This window comes from Vigna umbellata, chromosome 4, assembly GCF_029865625.1.
Source record: "Vigna umbellata cultivar VRB3 chromosome 4, Vumbellata_1.0, whole genome shotgun sequence".
Taxonomy (NCBI): Eukaryota; Viridiplantae; Streptophyta; class Magnoliopsida; order Fabales; family Fabaceae; genus Vigna; species Vigna umbellata.
The window spans coordinates 40,521,424-40,549,236 of record NC_142168.1 but is presented as its reverse complement, the minus strand read 5'-3'; the positions used below and the strand labels follow the sequence as shown (position 1 = coordinate 40,549,236).

At 33.2% G+C, this 27,813-nt stretch overlaps 2 protein-coding genes and 2 long non-coding RNA genes across 25 annotated transcripts; 3 read left to right on the top strand and 1 right to left on the bottom strand.

Annotated features, from left to right (window-relative positions):
- Positions 1-290: 290 nt before the first annotated feature.
- LOC148200184 (CLP protease regulatory subunit CLPX1, mitochondrial-like) lies at positions 291-8,141 on the top strand. 11 transcript variants are annotated; one of them, XR_015785486.1, is made up of 8 exons: positions 291-600; positions 2,326-2,420; positions 2,535-2,584; positions 2,670-2,747; positions 4,330-4,998; positions 5,100-5,924; positions 6,029-6,122; positions 7,872-8,141. XR_015785486.1 is itself a non-coding variant. In XM_088111344.1 (6 exons), coding segments are annotated over exons 2-6 (240 nt in total). In that variant the 5' UTR covers positions 291-600; positions 2,326-2,401; the 3' UTR covers positions 7,873-8,141. The 11 variants fall into 11 exon arrangements, 1 of the variants encoding a protein (XP_087967470.1); XR_015785485.1 differs by having other exon boundaries at positions 5,100-6,122; XR_015785487.1 differs by lacking the exons at positions 6,029-6,122; positions 7,872-8,141 and having other exon boundaries at positions 4,330-4,421; positions 4,734-4,998; positions 5,100-5,438.
- A 3,127-nt stretch (positions 8,142-11,268) lies between these two features.
- LOC148200183 (uncharacterized) lies at positions 11,269-16,770 on the top strand. Of its 5 annotated transcripts, none has more exons than XR_015785526.1 (5): positions 11,269-11,458; positions 11,572-11,646; positions 11,731-12,993; positions 15,271-15,417; positions 16,083-16,770. It is a non-coding gene; the product is annotated as an uncharacterized LOC148200183 (long non-coding RNA). The 5 variants fall into 5 exon arrangements; XR_015785524.1 differs by having other exon boundaries at positions 15,557-16,770; XR_015785523.1 differs by having other exon boundaries at positions 12,929-12,993; positions 15,271-16,770.
- A 2,383-nt stretch (positions 16,771-19,153) lies between these two features.
- LOC148200182 (uncharacterized) lies at positions 19,154-21,917 on the bottom strand. Of its 2 annotated transcripts, none has more exons than XR_015785657.1 (3): positions 21,117-21,917; positions 20,657-20,795; positions 19,154-19,666 (listed from the first exon to the last, which is right to left on the bottom strand). It is a non-coding gene; the product is annotated as an uncharacterized LOC148200182 (long non-coding RNA). The 2 variants fall into 2 exon arrangements; XR_015785656.1 differs by having other exon boundaries at positions 21,683-21,917.
- Positions 21,918-22,365: 448 nt separating this feature from the next.
- Positions 22,366-27,051, top strand: LOC148200181 (alpha,alpha-trehalose-phosphate synthase [UDP-forming] 1-like). Of its 7 annotated transcripts, none has more exons than XM_088111784.1 (8): positions 22,369-22,789; positions 22,895-22,967; positions 23,292-23,352; positions 24,178-24,278; positions 24,767-24,954; positions 25,383-25,500; positions 26,451-26,618; positions 26,688-27,051. In XM_088111784.1, exons 2-8 carry the CDS (start codon positions 22,941-22,943, stop codon positions 26,820-26,822), a joined length of 798 nt encoding a protein of 265 aa, XP_087967910.1. In that variant the 5' UTR covers positions 22,369-22,789; positions 22,895-22,940; the 3' UTR covers positions 26,823-27,051. The 7 variants fall into 7 exon arrangements, with proteins under 7 accessions (XP_087967913.1, XP_087967910.1, XP_087967909.1 ...); XM_088111785.1 differs by having other exon boundaries at positions 22,370-22,789; positions 23,224-23,352; XM_088111787.1 differs by having other exon boundaries at positions 22,366-22,967; positions 26,451-26,598.
- Positions 27,052-27,813: the final 762 nt, after the last annotated feature.

The following is a 27,813-nucleotide window of genomic DNA, read 5'->3' as shown; positions in this document are numbered from 1 at the left end:
AATAGAAAGTTAACAATGTCGGAGGAAAAAGTGTATTTTACATATAAAAATAATAAATAATGATGATATTACCAAGCATTTGTTATTTCTATTAAATTCCAGATAAATTTTATTCAATATTATTCGGGACGTGTAATCACTACAAAAATAATTAATTTTAGAAAGGGTTATTTTTCGGCGGTTTTGGAAACCTCGAATAATTCCCTACGGTTTATGTACAAACCGCCCCTAATTGTTTTTTAAATTTTATAATACTTACGAACCCATATCCCCTTCCCTCATTCCTTCTAGTAACATCTGTTCTAGTTTCAGATATACTTTCGAACCCTAAAACCTTCTCCCCGTCTTCATCAAAATTTCCCCCAAACCCTACCCTACCACAATCTTCTTCTGCTTGGCTTCTTCTTTGGTTTGGCTTCTTCTTTGGCTTGGCTTCATGTTAGTCTTCTCTTCTTGCTTGGCTTCGTGTTCGTTTTCTTCTGCGAGGTGCAGCGTCGAGGTGGAGACGTCGAGGATAAGGCATCGAGGTGGAGGCGTCGAGGCATTTGTGGGTTGAGCGAGTTCGAGGTGCTCTGGCGCGCTTCTGCATTGACCGTCAAGGTAAGACTGTATTCGATCTTGGCTCTCCGGTTTTGACTCTCTCGTTCTTTGTTTGTTCGATCTACTGATGTTCGATCTTTTTGTGGTAACTCAAAACATTTTTGTGGTAACTCAAAACATTTTGTCTTTGGTTTGGTCTAACACTTTAATAACAACTTTTGAAACATTGAACTCCACAATCTAATCTTGCCATGCCAAAATCTTATATCTTTGGATTACGGTGAATGATCGTCAAACGTGAATCCTCGTGAAGATAAAGAAGACCTCTAGCTATTGTGTCGCTTTTCCCAATCCAATTGTGCCCGCCCAACTTCATCTACAAACCAAAGCCAAGATACGATATTCTCAACGAGTTAGAATGTTTATAAATGAAGAATAGATGGTTCGGTTCCTTAATTTTGACTTGCCAAATACGAAGAAATCGAGGCTTTTGTTGGGAACAAATTCATACACCAATAGCCTTTCTCTTCTTTCCAAGCAATATCCTATCAGCTTAAATAAATTTCGGTGCTGAAGTTTGGCCACTAACATCACCTCACTCTTAAACTCAATTTCTCCTTGGAGGGAGTTCTTGGACAACCTTTTGACTGCAACATCCTGACCATTGGAGAGCTTACCCTGAAAATTTAAAGTTTATGAATGTAAGTCAGGGTAACGGCCTATCAGGTATACCACTATATTTTGTAGATGTGATGTACATCTTTTTGTGACACTGTTATATTTACCTTTTAAACAGGTCCAAATCCTCCTTTTCCTAGCCTATTTGCATCAGAAAAGTTGTTTGTATGGATAAGTCCAATTGCAATGTCTCTATTGATGTGATTTCATCATGATTTTCAGCTTGAACTGGGAATGAGTCGCAACAAATCAGTTCTCCAAATGGAATTCTGTTTCATTTTAGGAAAATATTCTTCTTATAGACACTTACTTGCTTATTTATGATAATAATAATAGCTTTCTTTTGGGAACTTGGAAGAACTTATAATATAAAATTTATGATATCTCCTATTTATTATAGCTTACATGTTAAAGTTAAGTGATACTTGGCATAAGTTTATTTAGACTATTTGTATTATGTGAATCAGAAATTCTACAACTAATTATTTTGGATAAGCTGATTTTCAGACATTTTAAAAAAGTTTCTACTCTTTCTCCAAATGCATTTTATTATATAAACACCTACTACTACAAGTGTCCTTTTTTCATTTTACTATTTCCTGACAGTGATTGAACCATGCACTTTTTTCCAACAGTGGAAGAAATTTCAAATTCTATTATCATTGTGGGTAGCAACCATAGTGTACTTCTTCAGTTTTACCCTATTAACTCCATTGCAGATAGCAAAGGATTAAATCAACAAATATCATAATAAAAGAGAATGTGATGTTAGCTTACCTTCAATCTGTTACCGTGACTTCCTCATTCTTAAACAGATGCACATAATAATTACTAGTGTGACAAAGGTTATTGCTATTACAGTTAGAGAAGTGTTGCTCTTTCCTGCCAAAACAGAAACTTCAATAATTAGTATATTTATAGGATTGAGGATAATAAATTAGTTCTCAACAAGTCTAATCACTTTCATGGAAAATAATTTTATCAAAAAGTGTTTCAATTTTGTAGGTTGAGAAACGGTAAAATGCACTAACTAATTTCTTAAAATTTATTAAAATCATCAAATTTTGAGTTTCAACATTTCAAGGAGTTGACGTTTACCTTCTGTAGACAAGGTATCTATCGGAGGAGGAGGAGGAGCAGGCACATTTGGTGTTGGTGCTGCTGGTATTTCAACATTGGTGGCATGATGATACCCATTGAAAGTAAAATAAGACTTCATGAGAGTTTATTATAAGATCCTGGCATTACAGTTGCTGTAATGCAATCTTTATGAAGGCCTACATATTGATGTTCAAAGTTGTTCAATGTTCAAGCAGCTCAACAAGGGATTGTTTACATTGATGAAGTGGACAAGATAACTAAGAAGGTTCTTTTCTAATTTTAATGGCTAAGTTCATAAATGGCCTTCCACTATAGCTTTAAATTTTTAAATGCTATATTATATATTACAGGCTGAAAGATTGAATATTAACCGAAATGTTTCTGGTGAGGGTGTTCAACAGGCATTATTAAAAATGCTGGAAGGAACTGTAAGTAAAATAATTCCAAAACGTAGTTGTTGATAATTGGTTTACTTCTTTGTAAATTAAGTGCTAAGTGAACTCATTGAGTTGTCTGTATTTGTCTCCTATTTAATTATAACCCTTAAGTGTTGGGCATAAGAAGGTAGTATCTTTTATATTTTGTGCCTAAGTTTTTCAAAATGATAAGTAATTTCAAAATAGGATTGTGAGGAAAGAAAGGAGTGTGAGGGCAAAGTATTTAAATAGAAATTATTGGTAGCTTCACTATACAGATCTCAGTTTATAAACTTCAGGGGATGTTAGAGGATGGAAGCCATTCATTTCCACCACTCTTCTTTTCTCACTTCTAAAAGAACTTCAAAATTTAAATCCTCACTCCATAGCATTGCTTGAATGATTAGTTTAGTGGTATACCTATGATATTGGTTGATTGTGTATAGGTTTAGGAAGTGATAGGTTGGTTTGACATTGATGATGGTGTGATATTTAAAGAATTGGTGATGTAAAGATGATGAAAAAAGAATATGGAAACTCCTACCTTTCTACTTTGTTAGCAGACAAAACTAAACTTTCACTCACTTTACACTAAAATTTACCTTCTTTTATCAAAATAAAAAGTCTCAAAAGGTTTGAAAAACTATGAAATTGGGAATAGTATATGACAGTGCAGTAGTACTAAAATACAAGGGTTTTAGTTAGTAGGAAAAGCTCAAGTTTTGACCCAAGGATTAAAAATAATTATTTCATGTTTAATTATAAGGATATCGGAAGACGTGTTTTGGGGTTTTCACTTTATATCGTAAAAATACAAATTTTTACAACCTTCCCTTTAATTAATTATTTAATAAATGCAGAAAGGTATGTTAGAGAGAATGTACTACAGAGTTCGTCCTTAACATTTATTTTTTTCTGAATAATATCTTAGATATTATTTTATATTTATATTTTGTCTAATGTATTTAAATTTTTATATAGTTTATTCATTGGAATCCAAACTTCACTGTAAATCACAAATTGCAAACAACCCGCATACACCATAAACATCACAATCCGATTGTTTACTTGTACAAATAGTTCTTTCTTCTCATCATCCCAATACTTTAGTTGCCTTCTTATCTTCTGAAATGTATAAACAATTTTTTTCTAAAGTCACAATATTTTGAAAAAAAATATAACAATTTTATTTTGAATAATTTTCTTGCTTATGGATTCATTTTAAATTCACATGAACGAGAAAATGAAGTATATGTACTTTTATGCCTATATTTGTGCTTTCTAAAATCCAATATTGTTTGTTTTCTAAGGAATTCTAAGGAAGAATACAGATACTGAATATCATTCTCTACGTATTTGTTAATTTTTCTATTTTTTCTTTTTTTTCATTTCATTCTAATTTCTATATGTTAGTGTAAGGTTTTCTTAGTTTGTATTGTTCTATTATTTTTTTTTTCTTTCTCGCTTTGGTGAATTATCAAGGTTTGAAGTCCCTTTCTGTTGTGTAAAGATTGTTGATTGCTGTAGTACATTTTCTAATTTTTTTGTCGACATATTATAATTAAACTTTTTTATTCTTCATTCTTGTTATCAGTTATGGATTCTCTCCCTGACGCCATTCTCCAATGCATCTTGTCCCAAATCACCAATGCTCGTGACATACTATCCTAAAAGATGTCTTAACTGGTACGCAATCAATCATCCAGTGTTAAATAATGCTAAACTTAAAGAGCATCTTCCTCCATATTTAACTAATGTCATTCAATCAACCTTGACTCTCTGATACATCTTCAATTCATTAAAAGAGATGAAAGAAAAAGGCTACAAAACTGTTGCCATAGTGGTGAATTAATAGCTCACACATTATATATTAATTGGATGTACTCTTTCTTTTGCACAAACTTTTCAACCATTTGATACAATTTGAAGTAGTTGCTTTGACTTTGCCGAAACCACCCTTAGAACCTGAATTCTTGTTCTTGTCTATTTCCTTTTGAGATCTTGTCACATCATCTTCCATGGCACCAATACCACCAGCACCCCATTGATCTGTCCAACTTGGAGCTTTGCCTTGATGCCATCACCATAAAACAACCTTAAACCTTTCTGATATGAAGATACAAAATCTCAACAAATCATTACTACAGTACCTGTGGTGAAAACATGAGATAGAAAAGCTTAAAGACAGGAGCAATACCCCCAAATGGAATGATCGAGATTTTGACGCAGAAGAATGGTTGATGAAAGACTTGAAATTTAAAAGGTATAGAAGAAAAGACTGAAGGAAATGTTATATATATTGAAATGTGATGTTACATTGCTTTTCCTTTTCCTAATTTATATATCTTTATCTTTTCATAACAGGACTTGACAACTCACCTATCTGTTTGAGTACATGTTAAGAATTGTGAACGCCTTACAAGTGTGTCCCCACCAACACCAAAAAGTCTTGTGGAACTTGAAGATCCAGTAGTGGAAGATGTTCTGCTACGATTGCTTCCTTTCTTAACTAATTTAGTAACGTTGAAAGTTGAAAACTGAGATTCTGTCAAAGCCATTTTTGATGTCAAATGTACAACAGAAAGCAAAGATGTTATATCTAGAGGATCAACCCTTTTTCCTTTGAAGAATTTGACTTTACCCAATCTGCCATATTTGAAGAATGTTTGGAATGAAGATCATCATGAAATTCTTTCTGTGAAACCCTGGATAATTAAGCCAAGATAATTCTGACACCTCACCACTTAGCACGCACCACAATCAATGTTAATTCCATTAAAACCCAACCACGACTCTGATTTCATCTCTGCTGTGCACTGAAAAACGCACCACGTCACACACTCAGTGCATTAAAAAACGCACCAAGCGCTGCATGCACGCATGCCACTTGTCACGTTGGAAGTTTCTGAAGTCAGAGTGGGGGTGCAGGTGACCGAAAGTGAGACGCTCGTTCGTCTGGAATTGGAAGGAACAAAAGTGATTTTTCGAAAACCCTTCCACTCACTTGCATCACTCATCTTCTTCCTCAGAACCCAAACCTTCCATCTTCTCCAACTTCTCTCTAAAACCCTTCATCTTCTCTCTAAGATCACTCACCATCATTTCCTCCGATCACGTTTCAGATACCGTGGCAACGTTCCCTGAGACGTGAACATCATTCTGAACCGAACAGAATTGAGATCTGAACCGGTAAGCTCTCAAACCCTAAAAACCCTTTTCTGAGTTGCATGCGGACCCTGATACAGGTGCATGTTAGATTATACACTAAGTTCTCCTACATTTCTTTTGGTTAGAGTGAGTGAAACATTTGAGAAGCTCGTTGCGGATAGGAAATTGTATTTGGGCAAGTTAACAAGCGTTCGCTTAGGGAGTTCACTGCTAGACCAAGTAAGGGGAGCTTATATGTTTAATTTATACTTGCATGTTGTATGATCTGATTTGGATATATAAAACGTATGCTGTTTGAGCTGTCATGAAAGAGTACTGCTTGTATGGAGTGTATATGTTCTCTATGGGTTGAAATGCATGTTGATTTTGATACGTGGGAACGTTGTATGATTATTGTATAGTTGGATTTATTAAAATGATGAAATATGTATGATGATGTTGAATGTGAATTAATCTGGAAGTGAAAGTATAAAGTTCATACATTTTAGAATCCTATGAATTATAAAGTATAAAGTTTGAATGTTGAAATCTGGAAATCTGTAAGGTTGAGAAATCTGAAAATTAAATCATTCCCTCTGATAAATGACGCTCGTCACTGTACGGTCTTAGATCGTTCGGTTTTCCTTAAAATTACTTAGAATGGAAATCTTTCATTTGGAAAGAATTCTGCTCGAGAACGAGCGTCCCCAATTTGGAAGTCTGAGTGTTTGGTTTTGCTCAGCGGTAATTAAATATTTAAAACTTTATGAATACGTAACGCTCGGTCTTATACCGAACGTTCGTTCTAAATGGCACTCGGTCTTATACCGAACGTTCGTTCTAAATGGCGCTCGGTCTTATACCGAACGTTCGTTCTAAATAGCGCTCGGTCTTATACCGAAGCGTTCGTCCTAAATAGCGCTCGGTCTTATACCGAAGCGTTCGTCCTAAATAGCGCTCGGTCTCATACCGAAGCGTTCGTCCTAAAGAGCGCTCGGTCTTGTATCGAACGTTCGTCACAATTTACTTTCGGTCATCTACTTAGCGTTCGCTTTAATGAAGTGTTCGGTCTTAAACCGAACGCTCGTCCTTATCCTTAATTCTTTAACGAACGTAAATATCGTTCGTCCAAATATTACAATATTCATTCTCTTACGTTCGTTCAAATACTGACATCAGTTCTGTATATACAAAATTTTACAAAGAAAATTCTAAGTGTTATTGACCATCCTTGATACATTGAATCTAGTCCAAGATCTACATTATGAAATTTTCTAAATATCATTATACCTTCAATATAGTCAGTTCATTTAACTGATCAAACAGAGAGTCACGTCCGTCCATCCAGTAATTTATTTGGACGTTCGTCCTATTTCTTCAAAGGACTGAACGTTCGTCCTTTTGTACTCTTAAAGTTAAAGATGAGGTTAATTATAAATTATGATAAATTACAGTACGAACCCTATATTGAATGATTTTATGATGATGGATTTTGAACGAGCGTTCCAAGGAGGAACGTCTCAGCTATGTTAAATATTAACTTTGGTAAAGTATGAACATGGATAAGTTAGGACTCGCGGTCCATCCTGATATTCCGTGATACTCATCTTCACGTAGAAGGGGGTAGTCATGTGTGGGAATGGCAGGAGGTCCTTCGTTCATCGCTTAGTATGGGCAAAGGATTAACCTCGAGTGGCAGCTGATTAGGTATATCTCGGCTATTACACCACTCGGGTGCAAGGACGCTTGTAACTACATGGTTCATACAGTCCGGACGGTCTGTCTTTATATATATATATATATATATATATTTCTATGTTAAATTACATGTTAAGTCACTTGCTGTATGTGTGAACTGAAACGTTAAATGTATGTGTGTTGTATGAATTAAATAATATAAGCTTACCCTTGCATTTCCATTGTGTTGTCTCCTGTCTATGTACGTTCGTCTTGTCAAAATGCAATGATCATCCGTGTGGATGTGAGCAGATGGTGGTGCATCTCTTGAAGAAATGCTGGAAGAAGAAAATTTGGAAGATGCAAATCTGGTGGAAGTGGAAGTAAAGGCCGAGCCTTAGAGCGCTCGTTAGAATAGAAGTGTAAATGTTAGTTTAGTGGGACGTTCGGTTAAATGTTTTGTAAAACCGTTCGTCCTGATTAGCCCTGAATTCTGTTTGAGCGTACGCTGTTTATGTATCTAAGCCGTTCGGCTGTTGAACTCTGTTTTATTAATGCAAAGACTGTTCATTTTACTGTTAATTGTAATTAATTCTCAATTATGGTAATTACTATATTTTGGGATGTTACACTTTCTAAGGATGCACCATCTTTAGTCATATTTTTAGTATTTTAATTTAATATTGAACATCTTTCTTTTCTAATATATGAACCATTAATTGTATAAACATATTAACATGTAGAACAATGTTATTTATTTTACATATAATATTTAGTTTTAATTCATATTATTTCATTGTTTGTTTGGTTAATAAAACAAATTTTATTATAATTTCATTTTATTACAATCAAAAACTAAAAAAGAAATCTAGACAAATTTTCGACGGTTTCAGAAAACTCATGCTAATACCGTCGGTTTTCGCAAAATCCCGCTAATACCGGCGATTTTCACAAAACCCCCGCTAATACTGACGGTTTTTCAAAACCCCAGCTAATACCGGCGGTTAAAAATCGTCGGTAATTATTTAGCGACGCAGCTTTTCCCAACGGTTTTTTTCCTAACCGCGGGTAACTTACTTTGCGGGGGTTAAAATCGTCGGAAACCGCTAAAATTATAGTTTTTTGTAGTGAATATCGTTAATTCTTAAAACTTAAAATTCATTATATATATATACATATAAAGATATTTTTATCTATTGAAATTCAGTACATATTGTTAAAATATACCAACTCAAAAGCAGACGTACTTATGTCACAAATATATATATATATATATATATATATTTTTTTTTTAAACTTTAAAAAAAGTATATTTATTTAAATTTTTATTAATTTTTTTTATCGACAAATTTATAAGAAAGTTGAAATTTAATTCAACATTGTTCATTCAAAGTTGGATGCTTTAAAAATTAAAGTCTCGTTCATATTCTATTTTGAAAGTAAAAGTAATTTTGGCGAAATTTCGTGAACTCTTAAACACCCAACTTAGTCTATAGACTCTCTTTCAATCAAATCATCGTTTTCGTGAATAAAAGAAAATAAAAATTTTGATGTATTTGTGCTCTATTATTGAAACACTTATATTATACCAAAATAAAATATCACTGGCGTTGTACGGAACACCTAATTAAAGAAATTATCTTTTCGATTGAAGTTTTATTGACAAATATTTTTACCAAAACATCTACATGAATTCCATAATATTCCAAACTGTCCAATTTCTTACAAAAATTTCGACACTAAAGTTACTTTTCAAATTAATACAATAACAATAAGCTATTAATACTTTTAAATGGCATTTATTTATATCATTAATAGTTAATAAGCTTTAACGTGTATGAACTTGTAAAGTAATCATGTTCGTAATTAGGCTTTAGAACTGTAATATGATAATCTTATTATCTTTCTAGTGTAATTACTATTTACAACTAATCTTATTTAATTTTTAATTCCAAAGGTTAAGAATTGATTAATTTCTTTAATATAAGTTGTTATGGACATATTCCGTCCATACATGTAAATAATTAAATATTAAAAATAATAAAGTTAGAAGATGTTTATAAAATCGGAGATATGATAAGTTAAAATTGATATACTAATTTAAAAAACTATTTCGCATTCAAGCCATAGATATCAACTTTATTCTATGAATAGGTTAAGTAGTCCACAGAAGCTGGTTCATATTCTAAAATTGATTGTAATTTTAAATTTATATCCAATTTATTCACCGTGTTTTATTCGTTTTCAAAAGTTGAATCAAAAGTTTAAAATTAAAATATTTACTTTTAAAGTTTAGCCATATTCACTACAAAAATTATTAATATTACCGACGGATTTTTATCGACGGATACATTTTCGTCGGTAAATTTTCATTACTGACGGTATTACCGACGGATTTTGAATTTTATTTATCGGCGATCAAAAACTTTCGGTAAATCCGTCGGTAACTGACATACACATTACTGATGGACATGTTTTATCGATAAATCCGTCGGTAATTTCAATGTCACTTACCGACGGTTTTACCGAAGACTTTTGGCCGTCGGTAAAAATAGCGGGAATTTTTCCGCCCATTATTTCACTTACCGATATTACCGACGGATTTATCGAAGGTCCATGTCCGTCGGTAAAAAGAGCGGGAATTTTCCTGCCCAAATTCTGCTTCCAGTGTCAATATATGTGGCAAAGACGCTCATTTCTCCTTATTTTCTTTACCAACTCAGTTTCACACCACCACTACTCATTTCTCCTTACCGTCTTGTGGCTTCAGCTCTCTACCATTGCGGGTTGCTCTCCACCATCGCAGGTAGTCTCCACCATCACGGGATGCTCTCAACTTTTCCGGCGAGCTCCACTTTTTCGGCAAGCTCAAGTTTTTTGGTGGGCTGTTGTAGAGTTTATTTGTGCGATTAGGAACATCACCGGTGCTAAACTTTTCCGGCAAGCTCAACTCTGCATGATAAAATGACACAACATCACCGGTCCTAAACTGGTCCTAAATTTTTCCAGCGAGCTCAACTCTCTATGATAAAATGACACAACATCACCGGTCCTAAACTTTTCCGGCGAGCTCAACTCTCCATGATTCCCTATGGTTATTCGCGTGATGTCGTTTTGGTGGCGGAGTTCGTGGAAAAGAAAAAAAAATTGACACAGCAACGAAGGAAGAGGAAGAAGATGAACCAGGTCGCGACATTTACCGACGAATTTACCGAAGGCCTAGATCCTTCAGTAAATACCGAAGGCTTTACCGACGACCAAAAGCCTTCGGTAATTACCGACGGACGAAAGATCCATCGGTAAAGTTTACCGACACCGTTTTTACCGACGATATGTTGGTCATCGGTAAGCCGTCGGTAAATGCTAATTACCAACGGATTTTATACATTACCGACGAATTATGACCGTCGATAATCTCAATCATTCTTGTAGTGATTGATCAAATTAATTAAAAACTTTAAATATAGTAATTTGATATATAAATTATAACATGTATATATATTTATTAAAATATTTATATTATAAATGTTGTAAAATAATTATAATTTTAAAAAATAAACCTTTTTTAGTAATTGGGGATATAAGAGAAAGAGTAGTAATACAATGACACGCCTACGTGTCAGTTACATTCATATGACACGGCCACGTCTGCGTTTTGGAAAAAGGAGTCTACAGTGAAATGAGGGTAAAATTGGAAAAAAATGAATTTGGAAAACATTCTTCTTTCGCGCTCGTGTTTAGAAAATCCATTTAGGTTTCTCCATCGGTAGTGCCTCTAATTTGATTTCTTCTTCGGTGCTTCAATCAGTGCTTCAGTCATTGCTTCAATCGGTGCTTGAATCACTGCTTCCATCGTTGGTGCCGCTCCGCTCCCAATCTCGTCTCTGGTTTGATTTGAGGTACGGGTTTTTTTTTTCGATCTCTCCTAAGTGAGGGTTTTTTTATTTTGATTTCGCATTTCTTTTTTGAAGTACATTGTGGTGTAAACTCATTTGTGCAAGATTATTTTCAGTGGTTGTGGAGTTGAGGGTTGTGGTCTCCGGTTTCTGTTTCGACTTGTGTCGCTTCTTTGGTGTGTGACTTTGAGGTAGGTTTTTCTCAATTTTTTTTTGTGGTAGTTTTACCCTTTTGAGCACTACCAGTGATGATGTTGTTTTTTTTTTGTTTGCAGTTGCTGTTTGGATGAAAAAGGTTGTATAAACTGCTTGTTAATTTTGCTGTTACTGCACCAGAAAGTTTACTGTTGATTAGAATGCTACAAATAATTAGTGCAGTATTGTTTGCTGTTTTGATTCCAATGCTGCAACATTAAATTAGTGCATTATTGTTTGCTGTTTTGATTAGAATGCTACAAAAAATTGTTTGCTGTTTTGATTCCAATGCTGCAACATTAAATTAGTGCAGTATTGTTTGCTGTAACATTAAATTAGTGCAGTACTGTTTGCTGTAACATTAAATTAGTGCATTATTGTTTGCTGTTTTGATTAGAATGCTACAAAAAAATGTTTGCTGTTTTGATTACAATGCTGCAACATTAAATTAGTGCAGTATTGTTTGCTGTAACATTAAATTAGTGCATTATTGTTTGCTGTTTTGATTAGAATGCTACAAAAAATTGTTTGCTGTTTTGATTCCAATGCTGCAGAAAATTATTTGCTGTTTGGGTTAAAATTGTTGCAGGAATTCTGTGCTGTTTGAATTAAAATGCTGCAAACATATTTGGTTGTATTAATTTGATAAATCTTCTTTAATATATAATTGTATGGTGTGGGTGCAGAGCATGTATATATATCACATGAGATTTGTTTATAAATGGTGTTGTTTGAATGCTCATGATATATATGTGAACATTGGTAGCTGAATGTTGTTGTGGTAGGAAAAGAATTGAGATTGAGTAATGGTTGGATGTGCAGGATATGAGAATGACGTTAAACCCTTTAGCTTGAGTCCAATTTAGCAAATAATTGGAACTATAGTTTGTAATTAGTGTGTAGTATAAGAAGACATGGCATTGGAGGTGATTCAACTTGATTGAATAGATTTAGTTCTTCATATAATCATAGTTTATTTAAAAACCTCTCTCGTATAAACTCTTTTCGATCTTCCCAAGTACTGGTGCAGCTAGGTTCTTTTCACAGCAGATTTAAGGGAAGATTTGAGTTTAGTCTCACACAACCCACCCACTTTTTCTACCTAGAATTTCTCTTTAACATTGTCACGATCAAAATTGGAAGTTGAAGCACCACCATTAACAATAACTCTACTTGTCTCCCTTTCACATTGCATTGATTTCCTTGTGGAATTATTGTTTTCCTCATCATATGGTCTTTCTGATATGGAAACAAAATGTGCATTTTTCCTTTTAATAGATAGATTGGAAGAGGATTTGACCACTGCTTCATATGATTTGGATATTTCCTTCTCTTTTTCTGAGGTACTTAATTTTAACACTTTTAAAAGATCAAGACAGATCTTGAATGCTCTCCTCATCTTTCCTGACCATTTTAAGGCCAACCTTTTTTGGTTGCCTGTCTATAGATGTTGTGTCTGTTTGACCTAGGGATGCTTTTGAAACACTATACTGATCTTATTTTTCTTCTTCACCAGAATTTTGTCAATGATTCACAAACTATTTTAACCATAAACTCTGTCACATATGCCTCTTTTTCAATGATACCCCCACACTTGAACTCAACAATGTCCCATAACACACAACCTACTTTACCTCACAATTCTAGGACATGGTATAATCTAGTTTTACAAGTCCAAGGCTGACAATGGACTTGAAAATCTGAATAAAAGCCTAAATTGGTTCTGGACAATGGTTTTGCATGTCATTTTTTCTGCTTTGATTCTGTGATGTTTGGAAGTTTAAACAAGTCTAAATTGATGTATTAAAGCTGTTAGAACCATTGATATGAAGTTAGAATGACCTATATGCAATTTAGTATGTCAAACCATCATATTTGAGCCATTTTTGGAACTTGCAAAGTGAATCTGAGTTGCAGTTCTGTTTTATGCCTAATTAGAGTTCAAACAAGTGTATTTTGATGAGTTAAAATTGTTAAAATGATTAGTAAAGTGTCAGAATGGCTTAGGCACAAAATCACTTACAAAATCACCAATTTTGAGTCAATTTTGGGAAGTAGAAAGGTGATTTAGAGTAGCAGTTTGGTTTTGAGTTAAATTTGAGTTTTAACAAGTTTCAATTCACCAAACAAAGTTGTTGAAGTGGTGAAAAGAAAAGAATAACATAAAACTCAAAGTTTGAGTATTTAGATTATAAAAAGTGTACTTATAAGGTGAGAAATTGTCAATTCACCTAATATAGACTCATTTAAAGTAATGTCAACATCCTAACAAGTCTAAAGTAGTGAAATGAACCTAGGAAACTAGTCAAAAGCAAAGAATTAGGTAAAACTCAAAGTTTGAGTTGTTAGAACCTAAAAAAGTGGTTCCAAGTTGGTGAAATGCTGCTGAAAATCAAGCCAAATTGCTACTTTTAGAGCCTACTTCTTTGTCTAATTCAGCAACCCTTCCATTACCTAGTATGCTACCCCCTTGGAGCAAGAATTCTGGACCTTAGAAGCCTCACCAAAATGTCACAACACCCTACCACACACTAAACCAGTCACAGCAAAAAATCTGCACTGGACCAGATTTTAATTTCAGGTAACAAACTTTGTGGCACAATTTGGAGGCCAAACAAGTGGATTTCAAATGATTTTAAGCCTTGAATCAATAGAGGGACACAAAAGGAACCTAGGAGAGGCACTATATCAGATTAAACACGCAAGAAAAATAAAAAACGAAGAGCCAAAAGTAGTGCAGTAAGGTGTTTGATAAAAATGCAACTATTTGATGAAAGTCTCCAAAGAAGTGCAGATTTTGTGATTTTCGGTTTTTGGGGTTCAAAACAGGATTGCTTGGTTTTCAAATGATTTTTATGATTGGATTATACTTTTTTGATCATATAATTCCATTTGCAAACATGTAACCAGCTCTTGCCAACCCAGAATTGAAATTTAAAGAATGTACAAAATCAAACAGCACTAAAAATGAAAACTGCACTAGAAAAATGGTTTTAAAAGTGTGCTTTCAAACCCAAAAATGAGTGGCAGTGTTTCTAAAGCTCAAGGAACGATTCAAGCAACTTTATATAATCAATTTAAAGGTGTTTAAACATTGAAACAACAAGGAATCACACTACACTCAAAAATCACTAATTCACTTTCAAATTTAAGCAAAATTGATGGTTTAAGAAGTGATTTTGCATGTAGGCTCAAATTTGACGAAATGAACAGTGCACACAGGTTTGAAATGATAAAATAAACTTGTTCAAACATTCACAATGCACAGAAACAACCAGATGCTTCAAATCACACCTGCATACAACAAAATTCTAATGTAGTTTTGGTGACATTTTCATACATATTTGGCTATAGTAAGTATGATTTGTTGAATCTTGCTGTGTTTATGCATATACAACGTCTGAGCAAGTTTATTTTGCCATTTTAAAGTTGTGTGCACTGTTGAAATGATCATTTTTATGCCTATATGTAGAATCATGTCTTAAACCATCAAAATTTGCTTTAAAATGGAAGTGAACCAGAGAATTCACATTGTAATCTGTTTTCAAACTGTTTCAGTGTTTAAATATCTTTAAAATGATGATAAAAATTTGTTTGATGCATCAATTGAGCTGTTGAAGCACTTCCAATCAATATTGGGTTTAAAACCACCAAATTAGAAGCATTTTCCAGGTGCAGTGTTCAAATCAAGTTCTGAATCTGCAGCTGATGACCAATCTGCAGCAATGAATTCAATTCTAAAAGGGAAGGAGTTGTTCACTCAACAGGTAATTGCTGAGCTGTGCTCTAGCTTTATCTTTTGGAATTTAATATTCTGAATTTAGCTTATAATTTATATTTGCAAAATTTAGTTAATTATATATTTAGCCATTTGGTTTTGGTTTGTTGTGTTGTGAGCGTCAGCAGGATGGTATTTCGCTCATTAGGACCTTTTGCCAATAAGCAAGTCAAACATTTGTTTTTCGATGCTCTATAGAAACCATGAACGTCTAACTAACTTTAAAAGCTTACTGAGGAATTACATCTGTTTCTTTTTTTTGCCCACATGGTTAATGTAATATTACAATATTAGTTTACTTGGGTAAAAGAAAGTGATCGCTTGTTGATTGCCAATCTCCTTGAATTCAAAGTTACACTATTTTGTTTCCATTCTGGCCGCTTTCAATGCCTAACGAGCAAGTGACAGAGGTTGCTATCTGCTTGTCATTACTCAACTGTGCTTAAATAATTGCACTATATCAAGATCCATATGCATTTGATGTCATATTTCCGCTGTTCTATCTTTGTTTTGCATTTGGCTCTTTTATCATATCCCTTTATATTTTCATACGCTTTGCCTTAACATTTATAACATTCTTTATATTCTGTCTGTCATTTTCAATTTGAATAATCGATGATTTTCTGACCAAAGAAACTATTTTTTATTTCTCAGAATCAATTGATTTTGATAAGTTTGACTGTCCTAAATATACTTTGATGGTGGCATCTTTCTCTTTTCAATGGTCTCTATCCTCATCATTATTGGTATGCATGATTCTTGCATTTGTTGCATTGCAGACTTTAGTTTCACTTTCATCAATAACTTTTATAAATCTCCCATCATGTTTAAATTATAGTGTTTTAAAATTATATTGTCTTTAAAAAATTAAACATTTTTTTTTACAATTCTGTATTTCTCGACTTAATAACTTTTTATATAATATCATATTATAGATATATTGCTAATATTTATACCGTTACTTCTCATATTGGTTGAAAAAATATACTTTTGATGTACATTTCCAGCAATATGGTAATTTTCTCCCAGGACCTATGACTTCTACTTACATTTATATTTTATGGTTTGCAAGTGTGTGGCACCTTGATCAAAGTCTGCTTCATCATGCCGCTTGAACTTGGATAGTCTTTATAGTCTTTATTATTAGTTCTCGTTTATATTTGCTCTTAGAATTTAAATGTTTTTCCTATGTACTGAGATGTGAAAACTTGTAGTGTTGTGGCAACAAATATCTTATGTAAAAGACTACAAACATATTATGCAATGTTTTGAATGAGATGTCATCTTTTAATGATGGTATGGAAGGGCCTTCGACAGATGACAAAGTAAGAGATTAACGTTACTGGTTTTAAAGTTGTTTAGTTTATGTAATGAAGAAAATGTCGTACTATTTAATGTTGATGAATTTTATTATTGCTTATAAAATGGTATTTTGATGAAAATTTAAGTTTGTTTATTCATACAAGTTTGGCTACCAACCATATTAATGAAATTTGTCCTAAGAAATGTGATGATTGATATTAAAATAAACCACTTTTATTGGTGTTGAGAAACTCTTTAAAAAATAACCATATACAACATAGTACATAAGTACTTACTGGACCTAAGAAATCAATTATTGATATTCAATTAAACCAATTATATTTTAGTTCGTAACCTCTTTCATAAATAACCCCATACAACTTAGTAGATAACCACTTACTGCACCTAAGAAATGAATTATTGATATCCAATTAAACCACTTCTATTCTTGTTCAGAACCTCTTTCACAAATAACCACATATAACATAGGACATAACCACTTACTGCACCTAAGAAATGAATGATTGATATTCAATTAAACCAATTATATTCTTGTTCAGAAGCTCTTTCATAAATAACCACATACAACTTAGCATGTAACCATTTACTGCACCTAAGAAATGAATGATTGATATCCAATTAAAGTACTTGTATTCTTCTTCAGAACCTCTCTTAGAAATATCCACATATAACATAGTACATAAGCACTTACTGGACCTAAGAAATCAATGATTGATATTCAATTAAACCAATTATATTCTGGTTCGTAACCTCTTTCATAAATAACTACACACAACTTAGTAGATAACCACTTACTGCAACTAAGAAATGAATGATTGATATCCAATTAAACCACTTATTTTCTTGTTCAGAACCTCTTTCACAAATATCCACATATAACATAGTACATAACCACTTACTGCACCTAAGAAATGAATGATTGATATTCAATTAAACCAATTATATTCTTGTTCAGAAGCTCTTTCATAAATAACCACATAAAACTCAGCATATAACCACTTACTGCACCTAAGAAATGAATGATTGATATCCAATTAAATCAATTGTATTCGTGTTCAGAACATCTTTAAAAAATAACCACATACAACTTATTAAATAACCACCTACTGTACCTAAAAAAGGGGATTATTCATATTGAAATAGACCACTTCTATTCTTGTTCAAAACCTCTTTCACAAATAAGCACATATAACATAGTACATATCCACTTACTGCACATATTTATGCAGATTGTAGAAATATCTTATATTTATACTTTGCCAGTTATATCCATTTCAAGTCTTTTGTTTTTGTACAAATTGTCAGTGACAACCAACCACAAATTTTGAATTCAATAACCACATAATGCAGCAAAAAACCAGAGTAGTTTAAATGACCAAATTATTATTCTGCATAACACCACTCCATTTAAACACGTCATTTGATGCCTCAGTGAACTTTTGATATCAAAGTAATTAAAATAAGGTTTATCAATTTATTGTTATACGAAATGTCATTCACAACCAACCATATATGTTTTATGAAATAACCACTTACTGTTGAAAAAAATCAAGGGTTTCACAGGATTGATTGAAATCAATTTTATTTTTTATTTATCTCTGATGAAGCAGCAATTTTAGTTTTTATTTTTCTCTATGAAGCACAAGGTTAATATAAACCCATAATTTAATATTAACTTTTAAAATGAATGTTCAATTTTTCCTCTAACTTTTAATTATTCACTTTTCATTTATAAGTCAAATTACATGCAATCAAATAAATTTTTACCTTGTATAATAAATGCTAAGGTAATATAATTAAAATTAGAATGACTGAAACGAGTTATTTTAAGTACAAGCTTTGGATTACATAATAGTAACTCATAAGTATAGATCACAGTAACACTGTTTTAATGTCTAATACTTGGGAAAACCCCATTACAATTTCCTTCTCTAGAAGTTTTTAATTCCATTTGTCTTATAATGAAAAACAGCTAATAGTGATATAATAAATAATTTTACATATATATACTTGATCAGAATTAAAAATAAGATAAGTTCACCTTTTCTATATCTTTATAAACATTTAAGTATTTTGAATTACAAATGGTTATAGAGTACGTGCCTGTATCTTAAGTTAATTCAAAATAAATGTATTCAATTGTGATAATAGTAATATGTTTAGTTATTTGATTTGATGTCTATATGGGTATTAAAGTATTTGAGAGCTGCTATACACAGATTCATTCATCGTTATTCTCTCTTTTCTGTTCCATTTTTCTTAGTCTGTCACTCTTGAATTATATTATCTTGGTCGAAAATTTTGTTAGTAAAATTAGACCATTGAGAACTTGTTCATTCCCTACATAACACAAATATAATGTGTATTTCCTCCAATAAAGAGAGTTCTATTTGCCACCCACCAAAATCAAAGTATGTGTATTTACTCGATTATAAATTTAACAATCAAATACAACACAAGTTTCTAAAGAACTTATCATGAAGGATGAATAATTTATGAAGCTAAGGGTGAGCAGTTGCAGGCCAAAATAAATTATCAGTGCAAAATTTGATGATAATTGGTTATACCAAGTTGCTAATATTTTTATCTAATTGAATGCCTAATCTGGTATCTACAGCCATATGAATAAATATTGTTGCTTAAAGAACCATTTTATAGTAGTATACTAATTGGATTTTCCAGTAACATGTGTAGTAGCTGCATCCTTTATACTTGACTCAGATGTTTTCATGGCACTATCAGATAATTTGAGTTTTGTAAGGTTCCTTCTAAGGAATTGGAATTGCAACCCTTTAGGTTTTATCTTCCCAAGCAATTGCCATCTTCTAGGTGTAATCTGTCCTAGCATTTTCATTTGCTCCTTTCTGAACTTCTTAGTTGCATACCAGCTTCCACCCCTCCATCCTAAGGCATACCTGTATATCAGCTAAAGTGAGAACTCATAGCAAAAAGAAAATCAAAATGTTTAAATCCACTGATAGCAAAGTATCAAAGAAAATAAAAGTCAATATGAATGGCTTATGAAACAAGCAACAACAAATCAACAGAGGAGACATGTTCACGTCAAACATGTACGCCAACACCTAGAATCAATCAACAGGTCAAATGCATGGCAGTATTTCCTTTCACAGATTAATACATTTTTAAGTGATTTTAACTGAGGCATCTTGTCCATATAACGAATAAACTTGACATCATACTGGAACAATATTCCAAATTCAAAAGCAGGTCCACTGGAAGAATGATTTGAGTTTGAGAAAACAAAACCCAGACATAAGAAATGGAATGACACCTCCCCCCTCCCTGTTTTCCTCCCACTGTTAAGCCTCACTCTTGCTCACCTAAATCCGAAATAGCCATCAAGTATGAACTCATTTTGGCACATACAAGAAAATTAAAGTGACAGATATTGTACCTGAAAAGACAATATCCAATCTTCAAGCCATAAAATATTTAACTGGAAGACATATATCGACACATCTCTCACAACAAAATCACATTCATAACCTTATATAATAATTATATTTTCAACCTACTCAATTTCATCTGCCACTCATATACCAAAAAGACATCCAACTTATAAGAACCATGGTGGTTGTGCATAGAAAATACATCCAACATTATTAAAATTAATTAAATAAATTTCACAATATTACAAAGCATTTTTGTATATTACAAATATACATATTTTAAAGCATTATCAAACAATAAATTTCGTTTGTTTATATTAAATGAGATAAACTTGATTACAACAAATTTTATACAAATAATTACAAACGCATGTCCAATGCATAATTACAAATTTCAATAAATGGAAATAATTCCCATATTCTTTTTCTACATAGCAAAAAATCCAAGTCTGCACATTCTATCTAACGAGGCTCAATCATTATGATAGTTACTACCTTGAAAAAAAGGATGGAAAAGAGATATGCTATGTCTGTGATGAGGCGTGCCTCAATTTTCTAAGTGCCTGACTCATCAATTCATGTGAGCATCACCCATTTCACCATCAACATCACCTTTAGGAACAAGTGCAACCACCTATCATGAAGAGAATGCAAAAAGTTAGTTGCCAGTGGACGTGCATTTAAACTAATTCAAGAAGATGTTGATGACATTGTATAAACCATACAGAAGAAAAAACAAAACAAAAGGGAGAAATGCATACAATGTTCAAAGAGGAACACTAAAATTGCTTTCATTGTTACCATCTGAAAACCAAACTAAACAGGTCTACAAATAAGGGTTTTCAGATGATAAAATCCAAAAAGTCAAAGTAATTTTACTAAAAAGCTTCTAAATATTGGATGATTCAATGTGAGAAATACACAAGCACTACGGAAATTCACTCTCAACAGCTACCTATTCAGGGGAGAAACCAAATGTAAATATTCCACTTCAATCAACTCCCTCGTTGGTTACAATCCGTAATAGGTATCCTTTTTCAGACATTGACAACCACCTCTAATAAAATGCATCCCTCCGAAAACCAGCATTGCATTTTGCACGCAGGCACGACACAAGTTACAAATCAAGCAAACCAGATTTGTCATAAATCAATATTAGTTTACAATACAGGACAATCAAACACGCATCAGGCACGACACAAGTTACAAATCAAGCAAACCAGATTTGTCATAAATCAATATTAGTTACAATACAGGACAATCAAATTTGTCAAACAGGGAAACTAACCAAAATAATATGCCAAATTAGACATTCAACCACAGTTTCAAATTAGACAGAGATAACTCCCCAAACCGTCTTCTCTCAGTGCTCGTCACGGATTGAGAATTTAGTGTTCTCCCTACCGCAACTCTCCCTCATAACACCTTGCCCCCTTTAGTCTAGGGTTCACCAAAATGAAGCAAATAGAAATGGAAAAATACAAAAATCATGACAAAAGAAGAAACAAAGAAGAACCATACACCCTCCGATTAAGTGGCACCCATGGAGTTCTCGCCTTCTCTATCAACCGAACCCTACCACAGCACGCTCTTCCACTTCTCTGCTTCTCTATCACCCCCAACCCTAGCAAAGCACAAAGAGATGGAGTTCTCGCCTTCTCTATCAACCGAACCCTACCACAGCACGCTCTTCCACTTCTCTATCACCCCCAACCCTAGCAAAGCACGAAGAGCTCTTCCAAAATGTGAAATCATACAAACTGGAAACTGAATACAGAGAGCACGCTAAATAAAACGCAGCGTTTAATTTAGGGGGTAAATGACAATATCACCCTTCTGTACAATCACAAAAATTGGGCCCCACCGCGTGTCATATGAGTGTCAAAAACTTTAACCGTGTCAAAGAATCATTTTTCTTAATTGATTTGAAAATCGGAGACAAAAATTAATTGAACAATAATCTTTAGTTAATAAATGATCAGTCATATTTTGAAAAAGCAGTGGAATTAACCTATTTCTTTATTAATGTTTCAAAAATGATTCTTTGACACGGTTTAAGTAAATGACATTCATTTGACACGCAGTGGGGCCCATTCAGTGTCAATGTCAGAAAGGGTAAATTTGTCATTTGCATGCATTGGTTTAGTAGAAGAATAAATGAAACTGTGCGTTTCAATGAAGAGAGTTGCTGTATTAGGTCCTCTCTCAGATTTGAATTTGTCAGGTCGCCCATTTGATTTTGAAAGAGGAACTCTTCGTGTGCGTGCTAGGGTTAGGGTTGGGAGAGAATGCGAGAAAGAAAAAAAAATGGGAGAACTTCATGACTGCCACAGGCTCGACCTGATCGGAAAAGTTCGAACCAGCAAAGTCAAAGTAGATGATCGGTGTGGAGCGCGGAAGGCTTTTACCATGCTCTCCGTCCACCGCAATGCTGCTATCAACGACCTCGCCCTACATTCGTCCAATCAACGCACCATCACCGTTGCCCGTGACAACTGCCTTGCCGTCGTCAATTTCGTCCGTGGTCGCTGCAACTGATGCTTGCGCCTCAACAAGGAACTTACTGTGGTCAAGTTCAATGCGCCCAGTGACCACTATTTTATGCTTGCGCCTCAACTGATTTGTCTTGTATGTTAAAAATCCCTAGGGTTTGGGTAGCATTTGATAAAGAAATTTTGGTATATTGTCACTAGTTATGTTTTTCGGGCGTCAAATATTTGTGATGTTTTGCAGTGGGAAGATTTTACGCATAGATTTTGGAGACTATTTTGAAGCATCAATGAACCGTGAGAAGTTCCTGGAGAAGGTGCACTCATAAACTAACTATTTGTAACTTTGGATGATGGAGATTATAGATATTTTACTGTGTCTTATAGAACAACTTAATACCTCACTGTACCTATGTCAATTCTAATTCTTCTAAAACAAATTGCATATAAAATTTAGATCTGATGTAATTATTGATTTGTTGCTTGCTTACTACTTCTTCATCAGTTCTATTTTGTTTTCTTCCTATTTTGTTCAATGATGGATTCTTGAATTAGATGTTTTCATTTTTTTAGTTGATTTGGTGGACTCCATTGCTATATCCTTCTTCATATTGTGTATATCTCTACCCTTGCACTCTCAGATGAACTTTGCGTCCATCTCCATTGCATCCACCTTTACGAATCTCTCTTGTCTCTGTTTTGGTATGTGTTCCTCATTTCCATTTTTCTCTTTTATTTTTGGCTTTTGTCATTTTCTCTAATTTTCACAATCACGGAAATCTAATATCGCTTTCTGCAATGCAATCTGATGTGATGAATTTATGAACCTGTAATTGGTTGGAGAGTTGTGTGTTGTGGTAATTGAAGGGCTGCAAAGCCGTGTAGTTTATAAGTTCACAAGTGCACATAGCATAATTTTTATTTAGAGTAAAAATGCTACATAATCATTTTCTTTCCTGTTAAATATCTCCACCGAATGTATATTTTCTTTCCTAGGACTGGTCGTGTTTGATGTTATTTCTGTATATAAGTTGTATTCTATAAGACCCCAAAATAAATATGATAAATATTTCTCTTCTTGCACAAGTAATGTATAGTAAGAATTTCTTATTGTATGTTAGTATTTGTTCATTTGTTTTTGCACTAGTGAGAAGGTGTAGGACTATAGAGATTAATCAAATCATGTCTTATTCTACATTGTGACAGCTGCCCAATGTTGAGTTGTTGTTTTAATCAACACCTTATTGGTCCGTAAGATGTGAATGAATGGATGATGCGTGGCCTTTCAATCTTTGTTACAGGTTGTGTCTAAAATCGAGAGATGTTGTATTAAAAGAAATTCTGCAGAAATCTGTATTGTCATTATATCAAAATCTTCTTATGTTGCTTATAGGAAATTGATTATTATATATTTACCTAAATTCTTAGTTGTCATTGAAGGACCAAGGGTTATTTGCTGATGATATTCACTTTTTTTATTTAAATTTTCTGCTAATATTGTGTTTATACTGCCTGTCTCTTACCCAGATGTAGCACTTGTCACCTCTTTAAGGGATGGAATGAATCTTGTAAGTTACGAATTTGTGGCTTGCCAAGATAAAAAGAAAGGGGTTCTCATTCTCAGCGAAGTAACTACTAGAACTTTATCGTGTATTTGTCATTTCTTTAAATTTATCAATGCGTACTCTATGTTAATGTTGAATAATTAATAAAGAATTGATTAAAAAATTAGTAGTTGGAACTTTCTCGTACAGTCTATGTCTTTAGGTAATTGTACCTGTTAGAAAATGAGTCGAAGTAAGTTAAATCCATAGCAATTGAACAACTCCTCTCCCTTATAAACCTATTAGTATTTTAAAAATCTGGTCTTAAATTCGTACTAGTGCTCTCTGCTCTTAAACTTTTACAATTTATAGTTTGGACAAATTAGATACAAAGTTTCATCTCTTATTCCTGTAAAGATTATAGGTCTCTATTTATAGAGGGCTCTCAATGCCTCTCATTTATTGTTTTTAAACGTAGCTTTTGCGTATATTTGTTTCTTTTAACTTGATATCTATGTTAAGCTGGATGTTAAAGTATTCTCTTGATCTAACATTTGGTATTCTCTGTGTAGTTTGCTGGTGCTGCACAGTCACTTGGCGCTGGGGCAATTCTGGTCAACCCTTGGAACATCACGGAAGTTGCTGCTGCAATTGCCAAGGCTCTGAATATGAAATCAAACGAACGAGAGAAGAGACATAAGCATAACTTTAAACATGTAACAACCCACACTGCTCAGGAATGGGCAGAAACTTTTGTGAGGTATAAATGTAGATAGAGTATTCACGATATCTGGTCTTATAAATCAGAACTTTGTGATTTCCAATGAGGGTGGTGGAGAGCACAATCAACCAAAATAAAGAAAGATTGTCAATTACTATAACCATACAAAGGATAAGGAACGCTGTACAAACAAATGGATTTAATAATCTTCCTTTATTTTGGATGATTGTGCTCTGCCTCTTTTTCTTTAGTCTGCACTTCTATCTCTTAAACATCCTGTACTGCTTTTCTTAAAGAAATAAATAAAACATTGATTTTATTTTCTTGATTTTCCTAATTAATTATACTTCTAGGTTATTTACTATTAATGCTGTAATTTTAGGAGTAGGAGAAAGATGTAAAGATACCTAATTGTTTAGAACTAGATTCCCAATACCGCAGTAATCCTGACATTTTGAATTTTGCAGTGAACTAAATGACACTATTGATGAGGCACAATTAAGGACCAAACAAGTTCCACCAAGGCTCCCAACGGAGACTGCAGTTGAGCGTTATTTGCAGTCAAATAATCGGTTGATTATTTTGGTACGCTGTCTTATCATGAATCTTATGACTTTTTTGAATACTGATCTTTATGGTCCCTTACAAACCTTTATGTTATGTCCAAATATTATAATGTTCCGTTTTAGCTACTTTGGAAAAACAAAAACACTTGGTAGTTTTTTAGATGATGGTTCAGATTTGGTGAAAGTGAAATAGACTTAGTTCATAGAGGAAAACAAGGAAGACTGTAATGGACGCCAGATCTAAAGTGTTTACTGGAATGAGTCATCTGTTGGAAAGGGGAAAAATTACAAGTAATTACTATTTTTCTCACGACATTACAAACTGTATGTTCTTTTTCAGTCTTTTGAACCAAAGCAAACTCAGTCTGGGATAAGATGAGCAAATATTAAAAATAACTCCATTGTAAAATGTGGACGTATTTAGCTTGAAGATAACAAAATTTATTAGACATCCAACAGTTTTATCACTTTTGGAAAGTCTAACGGGGAAATTTTCTAGAACCTGGCAGAATTTATGGCACGTTGCTATTATCTGAAAGATCATAATAGACTTGGCACGATGTGGTTGTTTGTGAAAAGATGAACAAAATTCCTAAACCTTAATTAGGGAAGATAGTCGTTGTAGTATTTCAATTAAATAATTTGTGAACAAATACATCATTATTGGCTGTAAAGTAGTCAAGGAATCAAGAGAAGTCAAGCGCTGATGTCGTTTTAACTGTATTTGCGAAGGCCTGGTTAACCCAGGGAACTATGTGTGTGTTTATGTAGATACTTTCGGTAATGAATCTAATTCCAAAGTTGTGTTTCCTTTATTGTGTGAAACCCCTGAATAAAACTTATCCATTCTAATACTCCCATATCTTTTTGTGCTTCACTAATATTAAACCATGAATACTTTGTCATAATTTTTAACACTTCGTCATAATTTTTAACACTTTCCCTTCGCGTTGGTAATACAAACTGTAGGGTTTCAATGGAACTCTAACTGTACCAGTTGAGAGAAAAGGTGATCAGTATCAAGAAACGGAACTTACAGTGCATCCAGAACTGAAACAACCCTTGGCAGAACTTTGCAGTGACCCAAAGACCACAGTTGTTGTGCTTAGTGGAAGTGGTAGACCAGTTCTAGATCAAGTAATTCTTGGTACATTACTTTCTTCTTTATGAAATACTTGATCCAATTTTAACTTATCGATAATACAGAACTTCAAAGAGTATGACATCTGGCTAGCAGCAGAGAATGGAATGTTTTTAAACCCTTCTAAGGGAGAATGGATGACAACAATGCCAGAGCAACTAAATATGGAATGGGTTGACAGTGTGAAGGTGCTTATTTGAAGTTTCAATCATTTTGAAACGGGATAATTTTAATGATGAACAATTGTGTTCTAACTTTTCCTCGAGAAATGTATGAAATTTGTGGTCAAGGTTATGGTATGATGCGTTCTGTTTTTAAATGTTTAGAATTGAAAATAGTAACAACCTCGATTTAGGTAGTTAAAGCATATTATATTTGGGATTGATTTGTAATAAACAAATGAAACAGTTAATATTTATTTTGGAGCAATATTTTATTGGGTTGAAGGAAAAATAGATAGATGGTATGAAAAGCAATGTATGTTCTCTTATTTTATTTAAAACAAGTTCAAAGTAAACAGAGAAAGTTACGTTTACAAATTCTAATTCTTAATGGTACCTTTTTATTTAAATTTTTGTATACTCTTTAAATCCAAATTTCAAATATTTTAAATTTCTTAATTTGTGGATAAATTCTGTATCTAGTCCTTTATTATAACCACGTTATATTATTTTTATTGTCCCGTCAAGTTTCTGTAAACTTATTTTAATTCGTTAAAAGTTATAAACAATCTTAAACTATAAAAACATGTCAACATTAAACTTTTTTAAAGCTAAATATAATATAAAGAAGCAAAATAATCACTTTAGAACTAGAAAAAGTGGTTTAATTCAATCTCAATGACCACATTTCTTTGGTGCAGTAAGTGGTTATCTACTAGGTCTAATGTGGTTATTTCTCAAAGGTGTTTTGTACAATCATAAAAGTGGTTTAATTCAATCTCAATAACCACATTTTTTTGGTGCAGTAAGTGGTTATCTACTAAGTTCTATGTTGTTATTTCTAAAATGTGTTTTTGTACAAGAATAAAAGTGGTTTATTACATCTTAATGACCACATTTTTTTGGTGCAGTAAGAGGTTATCTACTAAGTCCTATGTGGTTATTTCTCAAAGGTGTTTTGTACAACGACAAAAGTGGTTTAATTCAATCTCAATGACCACATTTTTTTGGTGCAGTAAGAGGTTATCTA